Raw genomic sequence first — 18,510 nt, 5'->3', positions numbered from 1 at the left:
ACAACATGGCCTCCTGTTCTTTTAGTCGGATCCACGTCGACCACAAAGCTCACTCTGTCTAAATATGTTTTCACTGTACGCTAAAATTGTACCATTTTTGAGATTAATTTATCAAATGAATAAATGGAACACAAATGGAATATCTGTTCGTCTTCTGATTCATGCTGTTAATCTGCTGATAATATATTTAATTTATAAAATCCAGTTGCACTCATAAAAATGACTGATCAATTCACACACCAATAATAATAATAATAATAATAATAATAATAATAATAATAATAATAATAATAATAATAATATGGTGATGATGATGTAAGACAGAGAGATGTCCAGTGAAAATGTCCTAACTGTCTGTATTTTTAAGGTAACTCAAATGAGAGTCCTGGATTTTCATTCTTTATGCCAGCCTGTTTTTGAGCTAGAGGTCCTGAAACACAGGTCGTGTATTTTCAGCACCAGCCTTGGCAAACTTTATGAGCACGAAACATTTAAATGTGACATTTTTTCCCCCTCCTTGTTCAAAACCTTACTATATACGAACTTGCCCAAACAGTTTTAAGTCCACTGTAACTATCCTAATTAAAATATAAACTTTTTTTGGGGGGGGGATACATTTTCAGGACCATATCTCTTGTTAAAGCGCGAAGCAGAAAGTCGTTGAGTATGATGGTAAACACAGTCATACCTTGACGTAAATGTGTTAACTTGTTAGGATATTCACTTGTCCATTTTTGGAAGAGTGTATCCGATTAGCCTTATTTTTTCATGTTTAACTGGTTAATAGTCTAATCTTGTGGCCATTTTAAATGATGAAAGCAAAACTATCCAAAATTCTTAAAAAAAAAAAAAAAGAAAGAAAGAAAGAAAGAAAGAAAGAAAGAAAGAAAAGAAAGAAGAAAAAAAGAATTGGAATCTTACGAATTTTCCATCAAAACTTGAAAAAAATAAGCTGGGAAAATGTACGAGAAACAGGAAATTAATCGTTTATCAACTACACACAAGCCCTATCACCCTGCCAGCATGTTGCTAATGGCAATAATAAAGCAAACCACACAGCGCCATCTACAGAGTCAGCTATGAAATAGCATGGTAGGCCACAGCGGCGCACAGAGAGCAACACACACTTTACACATGAATAAGAGAAGCCAGCAAACAGAATAATCTTGTTATACCAATTTGGATAACAATGTACCATCCTAAGCTAACTCGTAACTGATAACTAAATGTGGTCTGTGGTCTGACCACTAAATGTGAGTACATGGTTAGGGACATCTTGATATTTGCACACCGACTCACACAAAAACTGTTCAGATAAATGAAGTCCTACGTATACAATACAGAAGTTACGATATTTCATTTTTTTTTATTAAAATGTAATCCTAAATTATGTAAAGATCTAATAATAGAAAGTATTTTATCTTAATTTGATCTAATAACTCTATGGCCTACGCCTTGTGAAATGATCAGTTAGGCTACAATATGGCTATTGCATACAACATGATATTTTTAAAAAATCCAATTAACTATGCAGCACGTTGGTACTATCGTACAGTTCTACGGTTCTTCAGGTTATAGTTCCTGACAGTGTTGCGGGTCAAAATAATACAATTTTGGTCCCTGGTGGTCCTGTTTTTTCTCTCTTGTCTTTTAATTTCCTCGATTTCTTATCCCAAACTCCTCTCATTTCCCTGTTTGCATCCCTCCCCTTCCGAAGACTCAGATGAAGGGACCTCCTCATTTGAGCTCCAGCTTTTTGCGTTGGCGAATCACGAAGTGTTGGAATCTATTGCCTTTGTCTGACAAGCCATCCATCTCTATGCGAGGGGGGATCTGGAGAGAGGGGGGGGGCGGTAGATTGCAGCTTTTAGAAACAGACACACTGAGAAGGAGGCTTTCATTCTGAGCCCAAAGCTTCAAACAGGCACATCCCATTTTTGTAGAGAGGGGGACTGCAGGACGCGTTTGCTGTGTCCATGTTTTCCCCTGTCATCCCCGCATGTTTCTGACTGTACTCGAGACCTGCTAGCCCCGCTCCATAAATCGAGGAATTCTTACACTACAGTTTTGAGAGTGGACATAGGAGGAGACGGTGATTATTAGGCTAAAGATTGTGTTCCCTCGCAAAATGTGGTTGACAAATATTTAGAGAACCACAGATCACGCTAATCTTGCTGCGTTAAAAAAAAATGTTCTAGAGACAATTGTCGGACATGATCTGCACCTGACCAAGCTTGTATCTTCATTGAATGGACAGAACAGCAAGAGAAACTTCGCTGCGTTTTCAAGAAGTTCCTCTGTAACCCGCTGGCTACAGAAGTACGCGACTTTTTTTTACGGATAGCAACATTTTATAATTCACGTTTAAAGCTGCATTACCAAGGCGAGACGGCGACCTCAGTCGATTACCTTTCCTTTCTTTGCTATCCCATGGATATTCACTGCAAAGCAGACCCCTTCACAGCGATGCACCGTGAGTACAACAGTAGTTTTCTTTCACTAAATGATGTTTTGTAATGTATAGTGTAATGTTAAGACGCCGTAGAGTTACGCTGACATAGGGAAACCATTGGTTACTTCTAGCTTGACGCTTTAGACACATTTTATAAGTGATATATGGGCAGCGAATATTTTGTCATTTAAAGAAACGTACAGTGAAACGGGAAAATACCTCAGTGCAAAATGCAAAAGACAAAATAAAGTAAAAGAAATGCAGGTAACATTATCGACCTTTACGAGCAATCATTTAGCCTTTTTAGATCAATACAAAGTTGAGTTGTTGTAATCGCGCTTACTGAGGTAGGCTATATATTTAATCTTTTTTTTTTATTAATTATTTTACCACCCTTTTCAACCAAAACAATAAATTAAACCAGCATTATAAATGCATTTGCCGTGTGAACAGTATCTTAGAACATATATTAAGTCAACAGCACCGCTGTAACCAGAACTGGCGTTTATAATGTAATGTAATGTATGTAATGAAATACCAGTAGTCCGCCAATTTAAGACTGCACAATTTTAGTTGGAGTTGGATTGAATGTACATTAAATGTTATGTTAAAGCAATTTGTATTTTTTGAAATTCAGAGATAGTGTCGCTACACACGTGTTTAAGTGCCAATCTGTGAAACTTGAAGTAAAGACGAGATTTTTAAAGGCAGACAATGTCAAAGAGAACAAATGAATGAAAATGTGAAAATTAAAAAATAATAACTAACACAAATAAACGAAACTAAAAGACCCGGTCAATGTTTTCCTGTATTCGAAAAAATAGACCACAGTTTGCTAAGAATTTCATCAGTCTAGTTTCTGTCTGTGTAAATTAAATATTGTAATAAGATGATTATAGGCCTGCGTCTAATTTAAATAATTAATTCTTAATCATTTGCTGTAACCTTCTCTACGGTCGTAATATGAGTTATCAAAGCTCTTTTCAATTATTTACAATAATTGTGCAAGGAAAATTAAACAGCTTGAAACATTAGATGTGCGACATGTGTTTGGCTGCAATGGAACAGTGGCGAAGGAAAATGGTACCTAACTCTTGGCACAGCGACGAATGTTGTGGATTTAACCCGTTTAAAGGAAAGACTGTAAACATGAACAGTAGGCTGGTTCGGTAAAACAAAATACAAATGTTCATGTATTAATAAAACATTAATTTGTACAATTATTAAATTATGATGGAAACACTTTAACCGAGAACACACTAATACTAATATTAATTCTAATACTAATGCTACTACTACCACTACTAGTATTAATAATAATAATTCTAATAATTTCAAAAGCACTGGCAATATGAATAAAGTAACGTATAATTTTGTAGGAAACTGAAGTCTCATTTCGCGTGAGCAATTGAATCGTTTTTCGCTTTAAAGCTTTCATTGTTGAGTTTTGTGGTTTATGGTTCTGTGTGCCTGCCGAATAATTGAAGAAATTACATTAGAAGCGTTCGATAATTTTGGCTCTTAAAGTTACAGTCTATCCTTATTTATTGGCTCATAGAGACCAAAACATACCGAGAGAGTGTGGCCAAATCTTGTTTGAGCAGCGGGAAACCTGTATTCCTATATTATTAGGCTTATTAAGACTGCCGTTTAATGCCGTTGCTAAACAGATAACAGGTATAACGACGTTCATTAGCTTTGTTCATCTGGTGCGTTCATGTCTGCAGTCCAGTGTATACATAGATTTGTTGTTGTTCTGTTGTTGGCACGTGTGTTTGTGTGTGTATGAGGTGTGTGTTTGTGTATGTATGTGTGTTTGTGTGTATGAGGTGTGTGTTCGGCTTTTCATGATTTATGCACTGAAGTGTGCCGCATACATGAATTCGGCCAGGCAATAAGAAGGAGCTATGCTCGAAGCACAACATATTTTCTGTATGTATGTAATGTTATGCTCTTCTCTCTGTGTTGTTGTATCCCATGTAGGGCATGGGGGTGTGAACCAGCTAGGCGGGGTGTTTGTTAATGGCAGACCCCTACCTGACGTGGTGAGGCAAAGAATCGTGGAGCTCGCGCACCAAGGTGTCAGGCCCTGTGACATCTCCAGACAACTACGGGTCAGCCATGGCTGTGTCAGCAAAATTCTCGGCAGGTATGGGGAAAAACAACCGCCTGACACGAGTCAAATATAAATATGACCCACGTTTGCTCAGCTGTGTTCCCAATACCCAATATAGAACCCAACTGCATATATTTACATCAACAAAATGTAAAAGAAATACCATTATCAATTATTTCCCTGACGGCCACAAATCAGTTAGTTTACCGAGAAGTTTTGCCTAAGTTGCTACGCATTTATAAATGGGTACTGTTTGCTGTAGAAGAGAACACACACACACACACACACACACACACACACAAAAGTTTGCTTCCTAAAGGAACCATATGTTTACTAGAACCACATCGCAAACGAATCTTTGAATGTCTTGAAATATTTTTCAGCTATCAAATGGATCTGATAAGGTATTTTGTTTTGTGAACTTGGAATGTTTAAATGTTTACAAAATGTGCAAAAAGCTCTGCTAGCATGTCTTGTTAATGAGATGCATGTGACATGAAGCAGGTGTACTGTAGTTTTCTATTAAATGATATTTTTCATAATTAGCTGAGATAGGCTATTTAATGTTTAACTGTGGGGAAATGAGAACACTACGAAGAGTATAGGTGTCACAACAAATATATACATTAGTTTGTCTGCTTTTTAGTACTGTAAAAGAGAGGTTTTTCTTTTAAATCATGACCGTTTTTACGTTAAATACAAATATATGTTCTTTACAGAGAGTTACAACAAAGCAAAGTGGGTTGATCCATTTCAGCTGTAGGAAGACATTTGTTCTGAAATTTAGAAAACATTGGAATACTTGTTTTAAAATGCTTTCGCGTATTCAGATTTAATTTACCTCACACAAACCCCAGTATCCACTTAATTGTAGGCTATACCATGTTGTGTATCCAATTTGTTGTAAAAGATCAATTCGTGTCATTACAGATATTACGAGACCGGCAGTATTAAACCTGGAGTTATTGGGGGATCCAAACCAAAAGTGGCGACTCCCAAAGTTGTGGATAAAATTGCAGAATATAAGCGTCAGAACCCTACCATGTTCGCCTGGGAGATCAGAGATCGGCTTTTGGCTGAGGGCGTTTGTGACAACGACACTGTCCCAAGCGTGTCATCTATCAACAGGTAAAAAAAAAAAAAAAGTAGCCTATTTCTATCACTTATCTATTTAAACAGTTCTCGCTTTCACGAGACTGGAGAACCGCTGCAAGGACAGCACAAAAGACACGTTCTTTCATCGAAGCGCTGCCTGTGTCGATAGAGCTGCATTGCTGTGACCTTATTAGCTAAGGGAAATTGTAGGTCAGTAGAAGTCGGTAACCAGTTGGGCAGCGTCGACCGGTGAAGACATTAAAATATCCGAAAAATTGCCTTTATTGCATTTGGGACGATTTAAAGATTTATTTTGCCTTGACGAAATCATCAAAATTATAAAGATGCGCAGCAGTTCCTGTACAACTGTAGTGGGGAGGGGGGAGGGCACAACATTCTTTTCATTAATATGATTTTGGCGACTTCTTAATTCCACCTCCCCGGGTGGTCTCAAATCTGCAATTCGATCCCAGATCTGTCGACAGTCAGCCGTGGATCTATGGTTGGGCCCGCGAAAATCGCATCTGGCTGGATGAAAACCAATCAATACTGTGTAACCAGAGCTAGTGGCATCGGGAAAACACGGCACAGTGGTTCAATACTAGACCACAGCGCGTTACCGGCCGCAGTATATTCTCTTTATTAACGCAGAGAAGCTTTATTAGTGTACAGAAGCCAAAATGAAGTAGAAAAAAAAAAGAAAACCTGTGTTTTTGAGATATTGTCGCCTTCAAACATAATTCGGTACATGATTCTGTGACCAAATTTCAACACATTTTAAATCATATTTCAAGTGATTGAATTTAAAAGGAATCACAAATTGTGGATGTACTGAAAATTAAATTCCATTCACTGTGCTGTGAAAACGACATATGCTTATTATTGAAAATACATTATTCTAAATACATTATTATTCGTGTTGTAATCTCAATGTCGTTGGTGGGTTGGCTGTTACTGCCATTACAAATTCAGTAAACTACCACTAATACTGTGGACGTTACCAACATACTACTGTAACGTTAAAACAGAAACTGTCCTAGAACAATAAAACATCAATACTACCAACAACAAGAGCAATCACGACATTACAGATCAGAATACGAAGATCCATAGTAATGTATAATAATAATAATAATAATAATAATAATAATAATAATAATAATAATAACAGTAATAATAATAATAATAAAAACCCTACGCGTGTTTTTGGTAAACGGTAACTGACATGATACCAGCGTACGCGCGCTCATTTCACCAAAGTGAATTTGATCCCTGCGGATCAAAGACACATATACTGAAGATACGATGTATATTAACGCAAGCGGCTCCGGAGTGTCTCTGCTAAAGAAAAAAAAAAGGGAAACTAGCATTTCTATTCCTTTACGATTCACATCAGAAGAGAGAGGAGAAAATATGTAGAAAAGGGGGCAGAGAAAAGACGAACGGAAGTACAAGGTGAAAAAGGCCTACCTGCGAGCCGGGGGGAATGAACTTTGGTTAGGAGGCACTGTTCCAGAGAGCTGGTCAGCAGCCTTAGATTTTAATGAGATGAAGAGAGATCATGGGCCGACCCACACAAGACATTTCTGAGGGAAAATGGGGATAGAAAGAAGTTTAAAAAATCATTTTGTGCAGTGACTGCTTAAATGGGTTATTTGGGGAATGTCTTTACACAAATATATGGTAAATTCTAAATCTGCTTTTAAGTACATAAAGGAGAACTCATAAAATTTATTTTCTAATTATGTTCAGGTTATTGCTTTGAGAAGAGATTCTCAATGGGCCTTTGTTTATGTGTGGGACTAATATGCAAATAAATATGCATTTTCAATAATGAGAGGTTGATGTGGGATCTTTATTGGTTGTCTCTGAACTCAGAGTAATCCCTTATTGGTTTGCTAGCAACATGACTATAGACAATGTACAATTCTAATTTCCTAACTCTCCAAAGCATAATGGTTCCTTAAAAAAAAACCAAAAAAAAAAAAAAAAACACTGTTTATCTGGGTTCTAATGTGGTCATTTTGGTGAGTTTCACATTGCGAATGTGTGAGTGGGGAGAGACTACAAATTTCAAATAACATAAAAGTGCAAAGAAATTGAAACAAAGAAAAAAAAAGAAAAGAAAAATAGGACAAAGACAGAAAATCAAACCAACTACGTCCAAAATGTCAACGATTTCACATCCAGCGAAACAAACAAATTTCGCCTCATTTTCAAAACAGCTGTTGCTGTAGTATTTTCGAAAGTATTCCTTTTCCACAGAAGTGGGGATAGAGCAGGCAACCCTGGTGTTTTCACTGGTTAAGAAGTTAACCTCTACTCTGCTGACATTAGAGGATGTCCCAGCTTTAAGCACATTTTCTCTGCATGAATTATTAAAGATTACACAGAGGCTGAAGTGTACTCTGTGTCCCCAGAACAGCGTGAAGTTACCAGCACACGCTGCACTACCGCTGACACTGGCCACCGGAAAAATCAGGGTCCTAAAGCGGCTTTTCAAATGCATCGATTCATGCTTCCATATTTCTACAGGGAATTTTCACCATGTGGAGCAAAGTCATTAATTCACCTTCCCAAATTGCTTATTCAATAGCAAGAACATGGATTCCAAATAAAGTCCTTGAATTTATGTGACTTGCCCAAGTCATGGGGTCAAATCATTGTTATGGTTGGATGTAAAAAAAAAGAAAAAATTCAAATAAAATATTGATGCATGTAGTTTTTCTCTTTTTTTTTTTCCTAGAAGAGGCTGGTAGATTTTGCCCCTCCAGCCAAAGGGCAGTACAAGGGTAGATGTGTTGAAAAAGAAGGGAAAAAAAGGCTCGTATTTTCACATTCTCGTGAAATTTTTTTCACAAATCTAAACAGAAGTCATTCACAGTACTTTACGTATTCCTCATTCATTAATATTTAATTTCCCTCTTAACCTCACCTGAAGTTTGTTAGGCCGAAAGCTTTCCTGAAGGACAATGACGTTATACTTAGATCTTGTGAGGTATAACTTAACTAACTTTGACTTCACAAGATCACTGTACTATCGCAAAATGTTGACCAAAAGACAACCGAGTGATAATTTACAAAAGTTGGACCACTTTTTGATTCTGAAACAAGGTTTTCAAATAGGATATCCTCTTTCTCTCTCTCCGCTTTTCTTTACAAATATGTATTTAAAAAAAAAATACAAACATACTTCCATATGTGCCTTCTGCACACGTTTCTTGTCTCTTCAGTGGTGTGACAGGTCTTTTTTCGTGAAGTGCATCTCACATTAGAGACATCAGATGTTGCAGTGGCCTTATGTGAAGCAATGAGACACTATTGTTTTCCTGTCACATATAATTTATAGCCCTCTATTTGCATCTGTTCTCCTCTGCCACTAATTCCCAACTTTTTTTTTTATCCCCAAGATCTGATCAATAGCGCCTCGACCACACTGGCACCCCCGGATGTTTGTGCTAGAGGAATATGCGATGATCACAGTAGTCGGCAGAGACAGTCTACAAGCAATTCCTCACCTTTCAATAGAGCAGAGAGGTGAAAGATGAAAGAGAGAGAGAGAGAGAGAGAGAGAGAGAGAGAGAGGGAGAGCAAGAGAGAGAGATTATTCTGAAAGTTGAGGCTAGGTTGAGTCAGTGAAGCTCATCATTGAGGTGGACTGATACGATTTCATGCTTTGTTTGCAAGATCATTCAGACCAAAGTGCAATGAAGACTTTTTTTCCCCCTCCATATCATACCTTAGAGGTAGTGGGACTTTGTCATATTTTCTAAACCTGGGATCCAGCCTGATTGAATCCACTCTCTCTGGGGTAGCTCCCACTCAGGTTCAAACATCAACTTCACAAGTGGCTGTAATACCTCTGGATTGGTCATTTGTGACAGAGTCGGGGTAGCTTGGCTGTGGGATCCTCAGGGGCTTTTAAACAGGCAGAGGTTTACTCCAGTCTCTGCTGAAGCCAACAGGATGATCTGGTTTCATCAAAGTAGTGGTGTGGTTCTCACAGGACTCTGATGAGATTCTCACATTTACCTTTACAGGATAATTCGGACCAAAGTTCAGCAGGCTTTTCATCCGTCACCAGACGGTACAGGAGCTTCCCTCACAACAGCAGGCCACACTATAGGTGAGACACACACACAAACACAAACACACACACACACACACACACACACATTCAGTGCATTGTAGGTGCACTGCTTTTGGTTGGACTATTTTTCGTGATAATAAGGGAACTTTTTAGGTCAGTTGTAAGTAATGTGTAAGCGTAACTCATTGTCCAGAGGAAACTCTCTGTGCTAATTTTGGCTTGTCCTCTCTCAGTGCCCAGTACAACTTCTCCGCCAGTGTCAAGCGCCTCCAATGACCCTGTGGGTTCCTACTCTATCAACGGCATCCTCGGAATCCCACGTTCCAACGGCGAAAAGAGAAAACGTGAGGATGGTAAGCAAACGGATTCTCTCTCATATTATTCTCCCTGTATCTTTACAAGCTCCTCTGTAATTTCTGAAACTTTGCTAGCTCTTGGAAAGACTGTCTTGTTTGCTAGAGGGACAGATTGGAGAGTATCATTTGAGGAGTTGATACTATGCACTGTAAGAGTTTTAGAGTGGGTGTATAATATCATTTGCTGTTATGGCACTTGCTGGAAAATACACATAGTGACACAGAGACGTTTTGGTCAGCATTATGACAGAGCCATTCCTCTGGAGACCAGCAAAACGCTTTAGCTTTGCACTCCGGAGTCATTCAGATTAACAGACATAGGAGGTCTTTGTTTCATTATTTATTTCTTTTTATTTTCAATTATCCGTGTTTAGGAGCCAAACTGTGTAAGGGGCAGTTTCTCTTGACAGTTGTGAAATAAACAAATAAAAAATTTGTCAGTTTCCAGAGTCACTGATGTCAGATTTATTAACATTATTTGCATGTGTTATAACTATTTTCAGACCGACAGATAGACAGACAGATAGATAGATAGATAGATAGATAGATAGATAGATAGATAGATAGATAGATAGATAGATAGATAGATAGATAGACAGATAGATAGATAGATAGATAACCAAATAACTGACAACAATAATTAATGATTTACAAATACAAGAACCACTTACATTCAAAGTGAAATTCCTAAAGGCATTTAAAGCCGATACATTTACATATTTCCAAGGACAAAGGCAAAAAACAAACAAAAAAAAAAGTATGACCAGCCTATTCAGTTTCAGGCCAGGGCTTTGTCTCCTGTGAGAAACGTGTGCACACACAAACTGCCTGGGGCCTAATACATAACTGGTCCTTCAGAACTACAGTCTTTGTAATGCCCGTGAACAAACATCTTTGTGGTGCTGGTGTAATAAGACACAGAGATGCAGTGCAGGGCCAGGGCTAGGGCTAGGGCTAGGGCCAGGGAGGATGAAGTGGTTGGAAAACAATCTCTTAAAACATTTATCAAAAGCAGCACTCCTTCCCTCTTTTATCTTTCCATCTCTTTAGTTCACTGGAGTGGCTACCGCTTGGATGGGAGGAGTGTAGGATATTGTAAGTTTTTTTTTTGTTAGCCCACCTTCTTTTCGCTTGTTCAATCACCAGCCACTCAACTCAAGTGTGCTGTGTTAGTGAGTGTCTAGCTGTGGGATCAGAGAAGGAGGGGGGAGAGAGGGAGAGAGAGAGAGAGAGAGAGAGAGAGAGAGAGAGAGAGAGAGAGAGAGCGTACTCACACCTAATGATATCTTTATGGAGAGAGATTTGACTCATACATATAGAAAGTGACTGTAGCAAATCAGATTTGCCACAGCGTGGCATGTATTTACAGGAGTTAGCATGAGGCTTTGCTAACGCACACTAAACCAGCTCTCAGAGACTGAGACAGAGAGAGAGAGAGAGAGAGAGAGAGAGAGAGAGAGAGAAAGGGAGAGTGAAAGGGAGAGGCTGGGAGAGAAACAGAACAGCATGGACTGAGACAAAATGCCAGTGATATTCTCATTGTGACAAATTATTTTGAGCTTAAAAATCTAAGTGCTAAGGGGAGGACTTAGAGAAAAGAGCTTGTAAGCGTCTTAAATGATCTCTTAGCTTTATGCTAATATTTATGTGTCAAGGTCACATGATTACTTTGGGTGTCATTGTTATAATCATTGTTATGATCTTTACTGATCTTGATCAGGGTTGTAACTTCTATAATTATTGATGAAATGATTGTAATGGTTTCTATCGCTGTTTCACACAATGCATTTTCGTGGTCCTCCTGCTGGAGAGGGCAGCTGCACTGTGAATCAGCGTCTAACACGCTGTTACCCAGATGAAGATCTCAGGCCTGCTTATTTGAGATTCTGCCAATTGTCTAAAAAGCTGTGCTTTATTTAAACTTAGTCCTTATTTCACACCCAAGACACTGGGGGAGGCTGTGCACACACGCCACACATTCATATATGCATGTATACACACACACTCACACACACACACACACACACACACTCACACACACACTCACACACACACCACACACACACACACATACACACACACTCACACACACACTCACACACACACTCACACACACTCACACACACACACACACACACACACACACACACACACACACACACACACACACACACACACACTCACATACAACTAGCACATGGTTTGAGTTCTATAGGAGCGTGGCTGCGCTGGGCTCTACCTGGGCTTTCCTCGGCTGGTTATAGAGAGAATCTCGACTTCTTCAGACAATGGCATAACTGAAAATATGCTAATCTGCTCCGTGGAGGGTGTTAAAAACTGCATAGAGGGTGAAAAACACAACCAACACAACGGTCGAAATGTGTGAAACGATAGGAACTTACAGGGGGGACCAGTGGTATACTCAGGGGGTGATCTGATTCACCACTATGTTTTAGTTCCAGATACAGAGAGAGAGAGGGAGAGAGAGGGAGAGAGAGGGAGAGAGAGAGAGTTGGGCTTGGACAAGCGGCGTGTATTTGATGTTGGTGTTGCCCTTTAAGGGAGGGAAAGGTCTTCATTAAGAGAGGGATATGAAGGTAATGCGGTCTGACATGTCTTATGTAGTCCGGGTCTCCGTGAGAGGGGCTTCGGGGACACTGGTGTCATCGGAGTCATTAATCTGCCATTTTCCTATGTTATTGCAAATTAAAAGTAGCATGTTACACTTGCCAGCTACGGCTGACGTTAGCTGTCGCACAGACGAGAAAGAGGTGAAGGAGGAGGGGTAGGTGTTGGAGGTGGGGGGGGGGGGTGTTGGGGGGCGGGAGGGTGGGATTGGTTCTTTTGGTGGCAATAGCTTCCTCGCGCACGTTGAACATAGTGACATTTAAGAGAATTTGCAATTCTGCAGAGAAAAGCTATTAATTCACAAATTAGCATCTCCCGTTGCCGCTATCGCGGATGTGCAAAGCTATTGAAAAGACAAAAGAAATAGCCCGAAGGGGAAAGACAAAACCACAGCCCTATCTGTGTAAAGATTGGTTTATATGTCTGCGAGCAGTGATACCAATTATGTCAGCGCAACCCCACAAAACGCCTCAGCCTTGCCGCTGCCTTCCTAGGCCCCCTTCAATCCTCCACCAGATTTATTTGTGTATCTCATTATGGAAAATAGAATGTCTCTCATGCCCAGTGCAGGAATGGCAAAGTGGGACATTAGACTTGTTTAGGGATTTTTTTTTTTTTGTCTTATCCATTGATATACTTACGTATAGAATGAGAGTTAAATGAGCTTTAGAAATGATTACATCCATGTATGATGATGAACAAACCCCCCCCCCCCCCCGATAAGCAGGTTGGTGTGACCTGCACTTTTCAGTATAAATCTATTAAGACAAACAAGAGCTACTTGGGGAGTGTAAGTGTTTGAGATTGGCTGTAATAAATTCTACGCACCAAAAAAAAAAAAAAACCCATCAAAGGTGACACTTGAATCTCATGTGGGAGTCTAAAACTGTGTGGAACTGGGAGTGCATATGAGACAGAGAAAGAGAGAGAGAGAGGGAGGGAGAGAGAGAGGGAGAGAAAGAGAGAGAGAGAGAGAGAGAGAGAGAGAGAGAGAGAGAGAAATTGGATGGCTCTGACTTAAAAAAAAAAAAAAAAAAGGATCCAGGATCTTATTTATTTGACAAAAAGATTATAAGGAGATTACAACAGCAGTCTCTCAGTGCCATCACGCTAAAAGCATGCAAGAACTTTGCCATTGACCCCCCCCGCCCCCTCCTAACACTCACACACACAGACACCACCCACCACCCTCCCTACCCTCCTTTTGCAGTGTGTTGGTTCATCTGACAGGTATTTCCCTGAGAAAAAAAGAAAGAGGAGGCAGGCTCACCTCAAATCCCCAACGCTAAAACAGTCTGGCGCTGAAGCCAGAATGCCTGAGAGTGGGTACCTCCATTTCATGGCCTGTGAGGTTCTATTGTGTCGATATAGATTCTCCCTCGAAAAAATAGAATAGAAATGAAATGCATCCAAACCAAAGAAATGGATTGGCCTCAGTCTAAATCGAATCAAAAGCCCGGTCTCCCCCTCTGATCTCATCCCTGCGATGGCCTCTCTATGAAAGAGAAAGGCTCAGATTTGAGCCCGGGGGCGCCGAGCGGAACCGGCGGCAGAGAAAGGTGTCACGGCTCCTTATCAGAGGGCACAAAAGGTCTGTGTCCCGTTCTGCCGAAACATCTGCATTCAAACACATACACACAAACACGCACACACGCACGTGCGCGCGCACGCTATCCCTGTCGGTCGGCTTGCCCGCCCCCGACGACACACCGACAACACCTTGCCAATCGGTCGCTTGAAAATATCTAAGGACATGGGGTGGGGGGGGGGGGGGGGGTGCTGGGTGCTGGGGGGTTCGAGTTGGAGAGGAATCATGTCGGAGAAAAGTCAATTATGGGCGCTGATGCTGAGAATTAATGGTGCGCTGCATTACGCGGGTTTAAAAAGGAAGGAGAGCAGCAGAGAAAAGAGAGGGAGAGAGAGAGAGAGAGAGAGAGAGACGTTCATTAATTGCGTTCCAGAACGTTGCATCACACGAGGCTGCTGTGCTAAATGACGGACTGGGTATGAGTACAGTGGAGTATGTGGGGATATGGGTAAATCGAGGAACTGACTAGGACAGCCGCCGTGCTGAGAGAACAGAGAGAGAGAGGGACAGAGAGAGAGAGACGGAGAGAGAGAGAGAGAGAGAGAGAGAGAGAGAGACGGAGAGAGAGAGAGAGACGGAGAAAGGGAGAAAAGAGAGACCTTTTCACACAACTCGACCACAGCCTTCACCAGCAGACTGTTCTCACAGAAACACCTCTCCTCACACACCCCTTGCTCAGCGCGGCTAAATTCAATTAATAAAGCCTTTAAACACAACACAACATAACAGGAAATTACCATCTGTGCCGCCACTATCTCTCTGTGCTGTCTTCCACCTCCTTCTGATTACCTCTCTCATTCTCTCTCTCCTTCTCCCTGTCTCTCTCTCATTCTCTCTCTCCTTCTCTCTGTCTGTTCTTTCTGTCTCTCTCTCATTCTCTCTCTCCTTCTCTCTGTCTGTTCTTTCTGTCTAACTCTCATTCTTTCTCTCCTTCTCTCTGTCTGTTCTCTCTGTCTCTCTCTCATTCTCTCTCTCCTTCTCCCTGTCTCTCTCTCATTCTCTCTCTCCTTCTCTCTGTCTGTTCTTTCTGTCTCTCTCTCATTCTCTCTCTCCTTCTCTCTGTCTGTTCTTTCTGTCTAACTCTCATTCTCTCTCTCCTTCTCCCTGTCTGTTCTTTCTGTCTAACTCTCATTCTGTCTCTCTCTCTCCTGCCCTACCTAACAGTACAGTTCTTTGCTGTGCAGCCCTTCTGTACCATGGCTGTCATAACTATAGGGCCTTTTTTATCCACCGGTGTGTCGCTAATTTCTATGGAATCTTTACTTCTCCTTCAATATATCCTTTTCTTTTTCTCTATTCTTATTCTTTATTTTTATTACATTCATTTTGTTTTATTTTTGTTAGATATTTAGAATTTGCAAACTGAGACCTTTATTTCAGCATAAATAAAATTCAGTAATTTACAATAAAATCTTAAGAATACTTCATTAGATTAGCACGTTTCTTAGCATCACGTTATTATTATTATTATTATTATTATTATTATTATTATTATTATTATTATTATTATTATTATTATTGTTATTAAGAGATCAGTTGAGCACAATTATTAGAGCACCACTGTCAGCAAATCAGCAAAAAAAAGCAAAAAAAAGAATACCAAGGTAACCTGTGATTAACCAGATGAGGGAATCCTCCCACTGCGACATCTGTGATGTTCCAGGTCGTGAGAGCGGCTTCATTTGCCTTTCAAAAAGAGTCTCTCTCTCGCAACTCTGATCTTATCTTTGAGACAAGACAAGGATGAAAGAAGCAGGCACAGTGGGGCACTGTTTTACAGGAAGTCACACCTGTCGTAGTGCCCCCCCCCCCCCCCCCCCTCGCCCCCCCGGCAAACCAAAGCAAGCCATATTCATCCATCATTTCAGTGCCCTTCTTTCCACTCTTTCAAAGCCAAATGTTTGCAATGTTGGGACCAATCAGTTCTCTCAAATTTCAGTGCAGCAGCAGCAGCATTAGCAACAACAACAACAACAACAACAACAACAACAACAACAAAATGTTTAGGACTTTTATTTTCCTCAGCTGTAAATAATTATACCGTTTTTTTTCTTTAATATTAGAAGTCTTACACAAACTTAAGGATGATTGTTTCTGTAATATCTGTGGCTGGGTTACTGTTAGGTGTAAAACTGGCTGTTGTTTTTGCTGTCAGCCTGTGTCTGGTGGGGGGGAACCCCAGGAGAAGACTGTTTTATGGACTCTGGTTATCTGATCTGACGGAGCCCTGGTCCCATAGCACCAGAGTGCTAATGCAAGACGTTGTCAAAACAAACACAACCTCACTAGTGTTCCACTCAGATCAATACCAATGAAAATGCAGTCACCCTCAAAGTTTTAGAGAGAGAGAGAGAGAGAACAATATATAATACGGATTGTTGAAATATTCAGTTTCAATTTACAGTTGGATCTCCGAACACATCTAAAAGAAAAAAAAAAACAAACTGTCAGAATCATAGATCGGAAGCAGAACTCCAGGCCAAGCTTTATCATTTCAGTGCCCAATTTTCCCTTTTTTCCCCATTGTGGAAGGTGACTGAAAAGCCTGTGTAACCTTGATCTAACACAAATCTCCTTCAGACGATGTAATGTTCAGTAGAAGAACACCACCCCCCCACCCCCACCCTCTCCACCTCATCACACTAACCCCCGCCACCCCCCACCCCCCCCTCCCATTCTTCACATAGCTGCCATGTCCCCAGACTGAGCGGGCGAGCTGGCCCCCTGTAGGGCTTTGGGCTTTTGAGTATGGGAAGCGTGCGACGCACACTGAAAGACAAACGCCTGCTTATTGATCGCCGTGTGCACTTAGCCCAGCTGATAGAAAGTAATTAATGACTCTATTTTCTTCTGTTCCAAAGAGAACAATTGAGTTTTATACAGCAACAACATGAAGCCATATGAAGGCCCCTCCAGGGAGCTGTCCATATGAAATGCCTGTACAGAGAGATATGGACTCAAAATAATGTTCTGGATAAGGGGGGGCGGGGGGGGGGGCATACAATGCGAATGGCACACAACACCACAAGAGATATTAATACATATAGAGAAAATATATTGCCTTATAACATGAGGAATTCTACATAGAAAATGACACAGAACACACACACACACACACACACACACATACACACACAAAGAGTGGAAGAGAAAGAGAGAGGGGAGGGGGGGGTGGGGTGAGAGAGACAGACAATCTTCCAGTCGTTTCATCACTGCTCTCTGAGGATCTATTTCTGTGTGAAAGTCAGGTTCATCCCGTGGTCTCAGCCATCGAAAAAAGGTCAGGCAGACGGTCGTCCGCGGCAGTAAGGTTCTGGAAAATGGTACTATCAGTGGAACATGATTGATCAATTGAATTCCATAGCACAGAAAAATGTAGGATTAAGTACGGTATTATACGCACAATGAGTTGAGGCATGATATTCATTCCAAGTTCATTTCGCCTCTCCCCTGCCAACAGATCAGGCAATCAATAGAAGCCTTGCATATCATACATCACAGCTCTCCCGCCGAGGAGAGAACATAATCTGCTGCAAATTTTGAATGACAGATTTGTAAGGGAGCTAAAGCCCTCGATTGCCGTTGGGCCAGGGGGGGTTGGGTTGGGTTGGGGGTGTTGGTGGTGGTGGTGGTGGGGGGGGGGGGGGGGGGGAGGTTGGCCAGAATACGGGCGCGACCGCCGAGGGTACGGGGACGTTCGCTGAAGGTTTGCATGGGAGGTTTTTTTTTTTTTTTTTTTTTTTTTTTTTTTAAGATCAAAAATGAAGCAGACGAGAAGCCAAAGCGACTGTTTCAGCAAGGTGATGGGGTCAGAAGCCGAGAGGCGGGGGGCAGAGAGGGGTGTGTGTGTGTGTGGGGGGGTTCATTTGTTTATAGAGTGTGTTTCTAAGGGAAATGCATAAGCTAGCAGTCAAGCAATGTAATTGTATTCAAGCTGTGGGCCTGCTCTCATTTTTCCACGGAAAAGCAATCTGGAAGTGAAAGCCGCATTACGTTCTAAAGGAAATTGTGCCTTTAAATAATAGCACTCCATTTCCACATGCCGAAGGTTGGGGCGAATGAGAAGCCGACCGTAATCGCTACCGCCACCGCCGTTAAAACACATGGTCCTCCCAACAAGTATATGTTTGCACTGAAGGTAATCCATCAATTACAGCAAGCCTATCACATGATGAGGGCGCTGAT

At 40.9% G+C, this 18,510-nt stretch overlaps 1 protein-coding gene across 4 annotated transcripts in view; it reads left to right on the top strand.

The window, feature by feature from the left end:
* The first annotated feature begins 2,424 nt into the window (after nt 1-2,424).
* Nucleotides 2,425-18,510, top strand: part of pax2a (paired box 2a) — a 30,224-nt gene continuing 14,138 nt past the window's right edge. The window contains exons 1-6 of one of the 4 annotated variants that reach the window (XM_030770698.1): nt 2,431-2,473; nt 4,436-4,601; nt 5,499-5,696; nt 9,704-9,789; nt 9,987-10,106; nt 11,160-11,204. In XM_030770698.1, the coding sequence (XP_030626558.1) occupies nt 2,431-2,473; nt 4,436-4,601; nt 5,499-5,696; nt 9,704-9,789; nt 9,987-10,106; nt 11,160-11,204 (658 nt within the window). Of the gene's footprint in view, nt 2,474-4,423; nt 4,602-5,498; nt 5,697-9,703; nt 9,790-9,986; nt 10,107-11,159; nt 11,205-18,510 lie in introns of all 4 variants that reach the window. The other 3 variants (XM_030770697.1, XM_030770701.1, XM_030770699.1) reach the window with 3 other exon arrangements.

This window comes from Chanos chanos, chromosome 4 (genome assembly GCF_902362185.1).
Source record: "Chanos chanos chromosome 4, fChaCha1.1, whole genome shotgun sequence".
NCBI lineage: Eukaryota > Metazoa > Chordata > Actinopteri > Gonorynchiformes > Chanidae > Chanos > Chanos chanos.
This window is presented reverse-complemented; position numbering and strand designations above follow the sequence as displayed.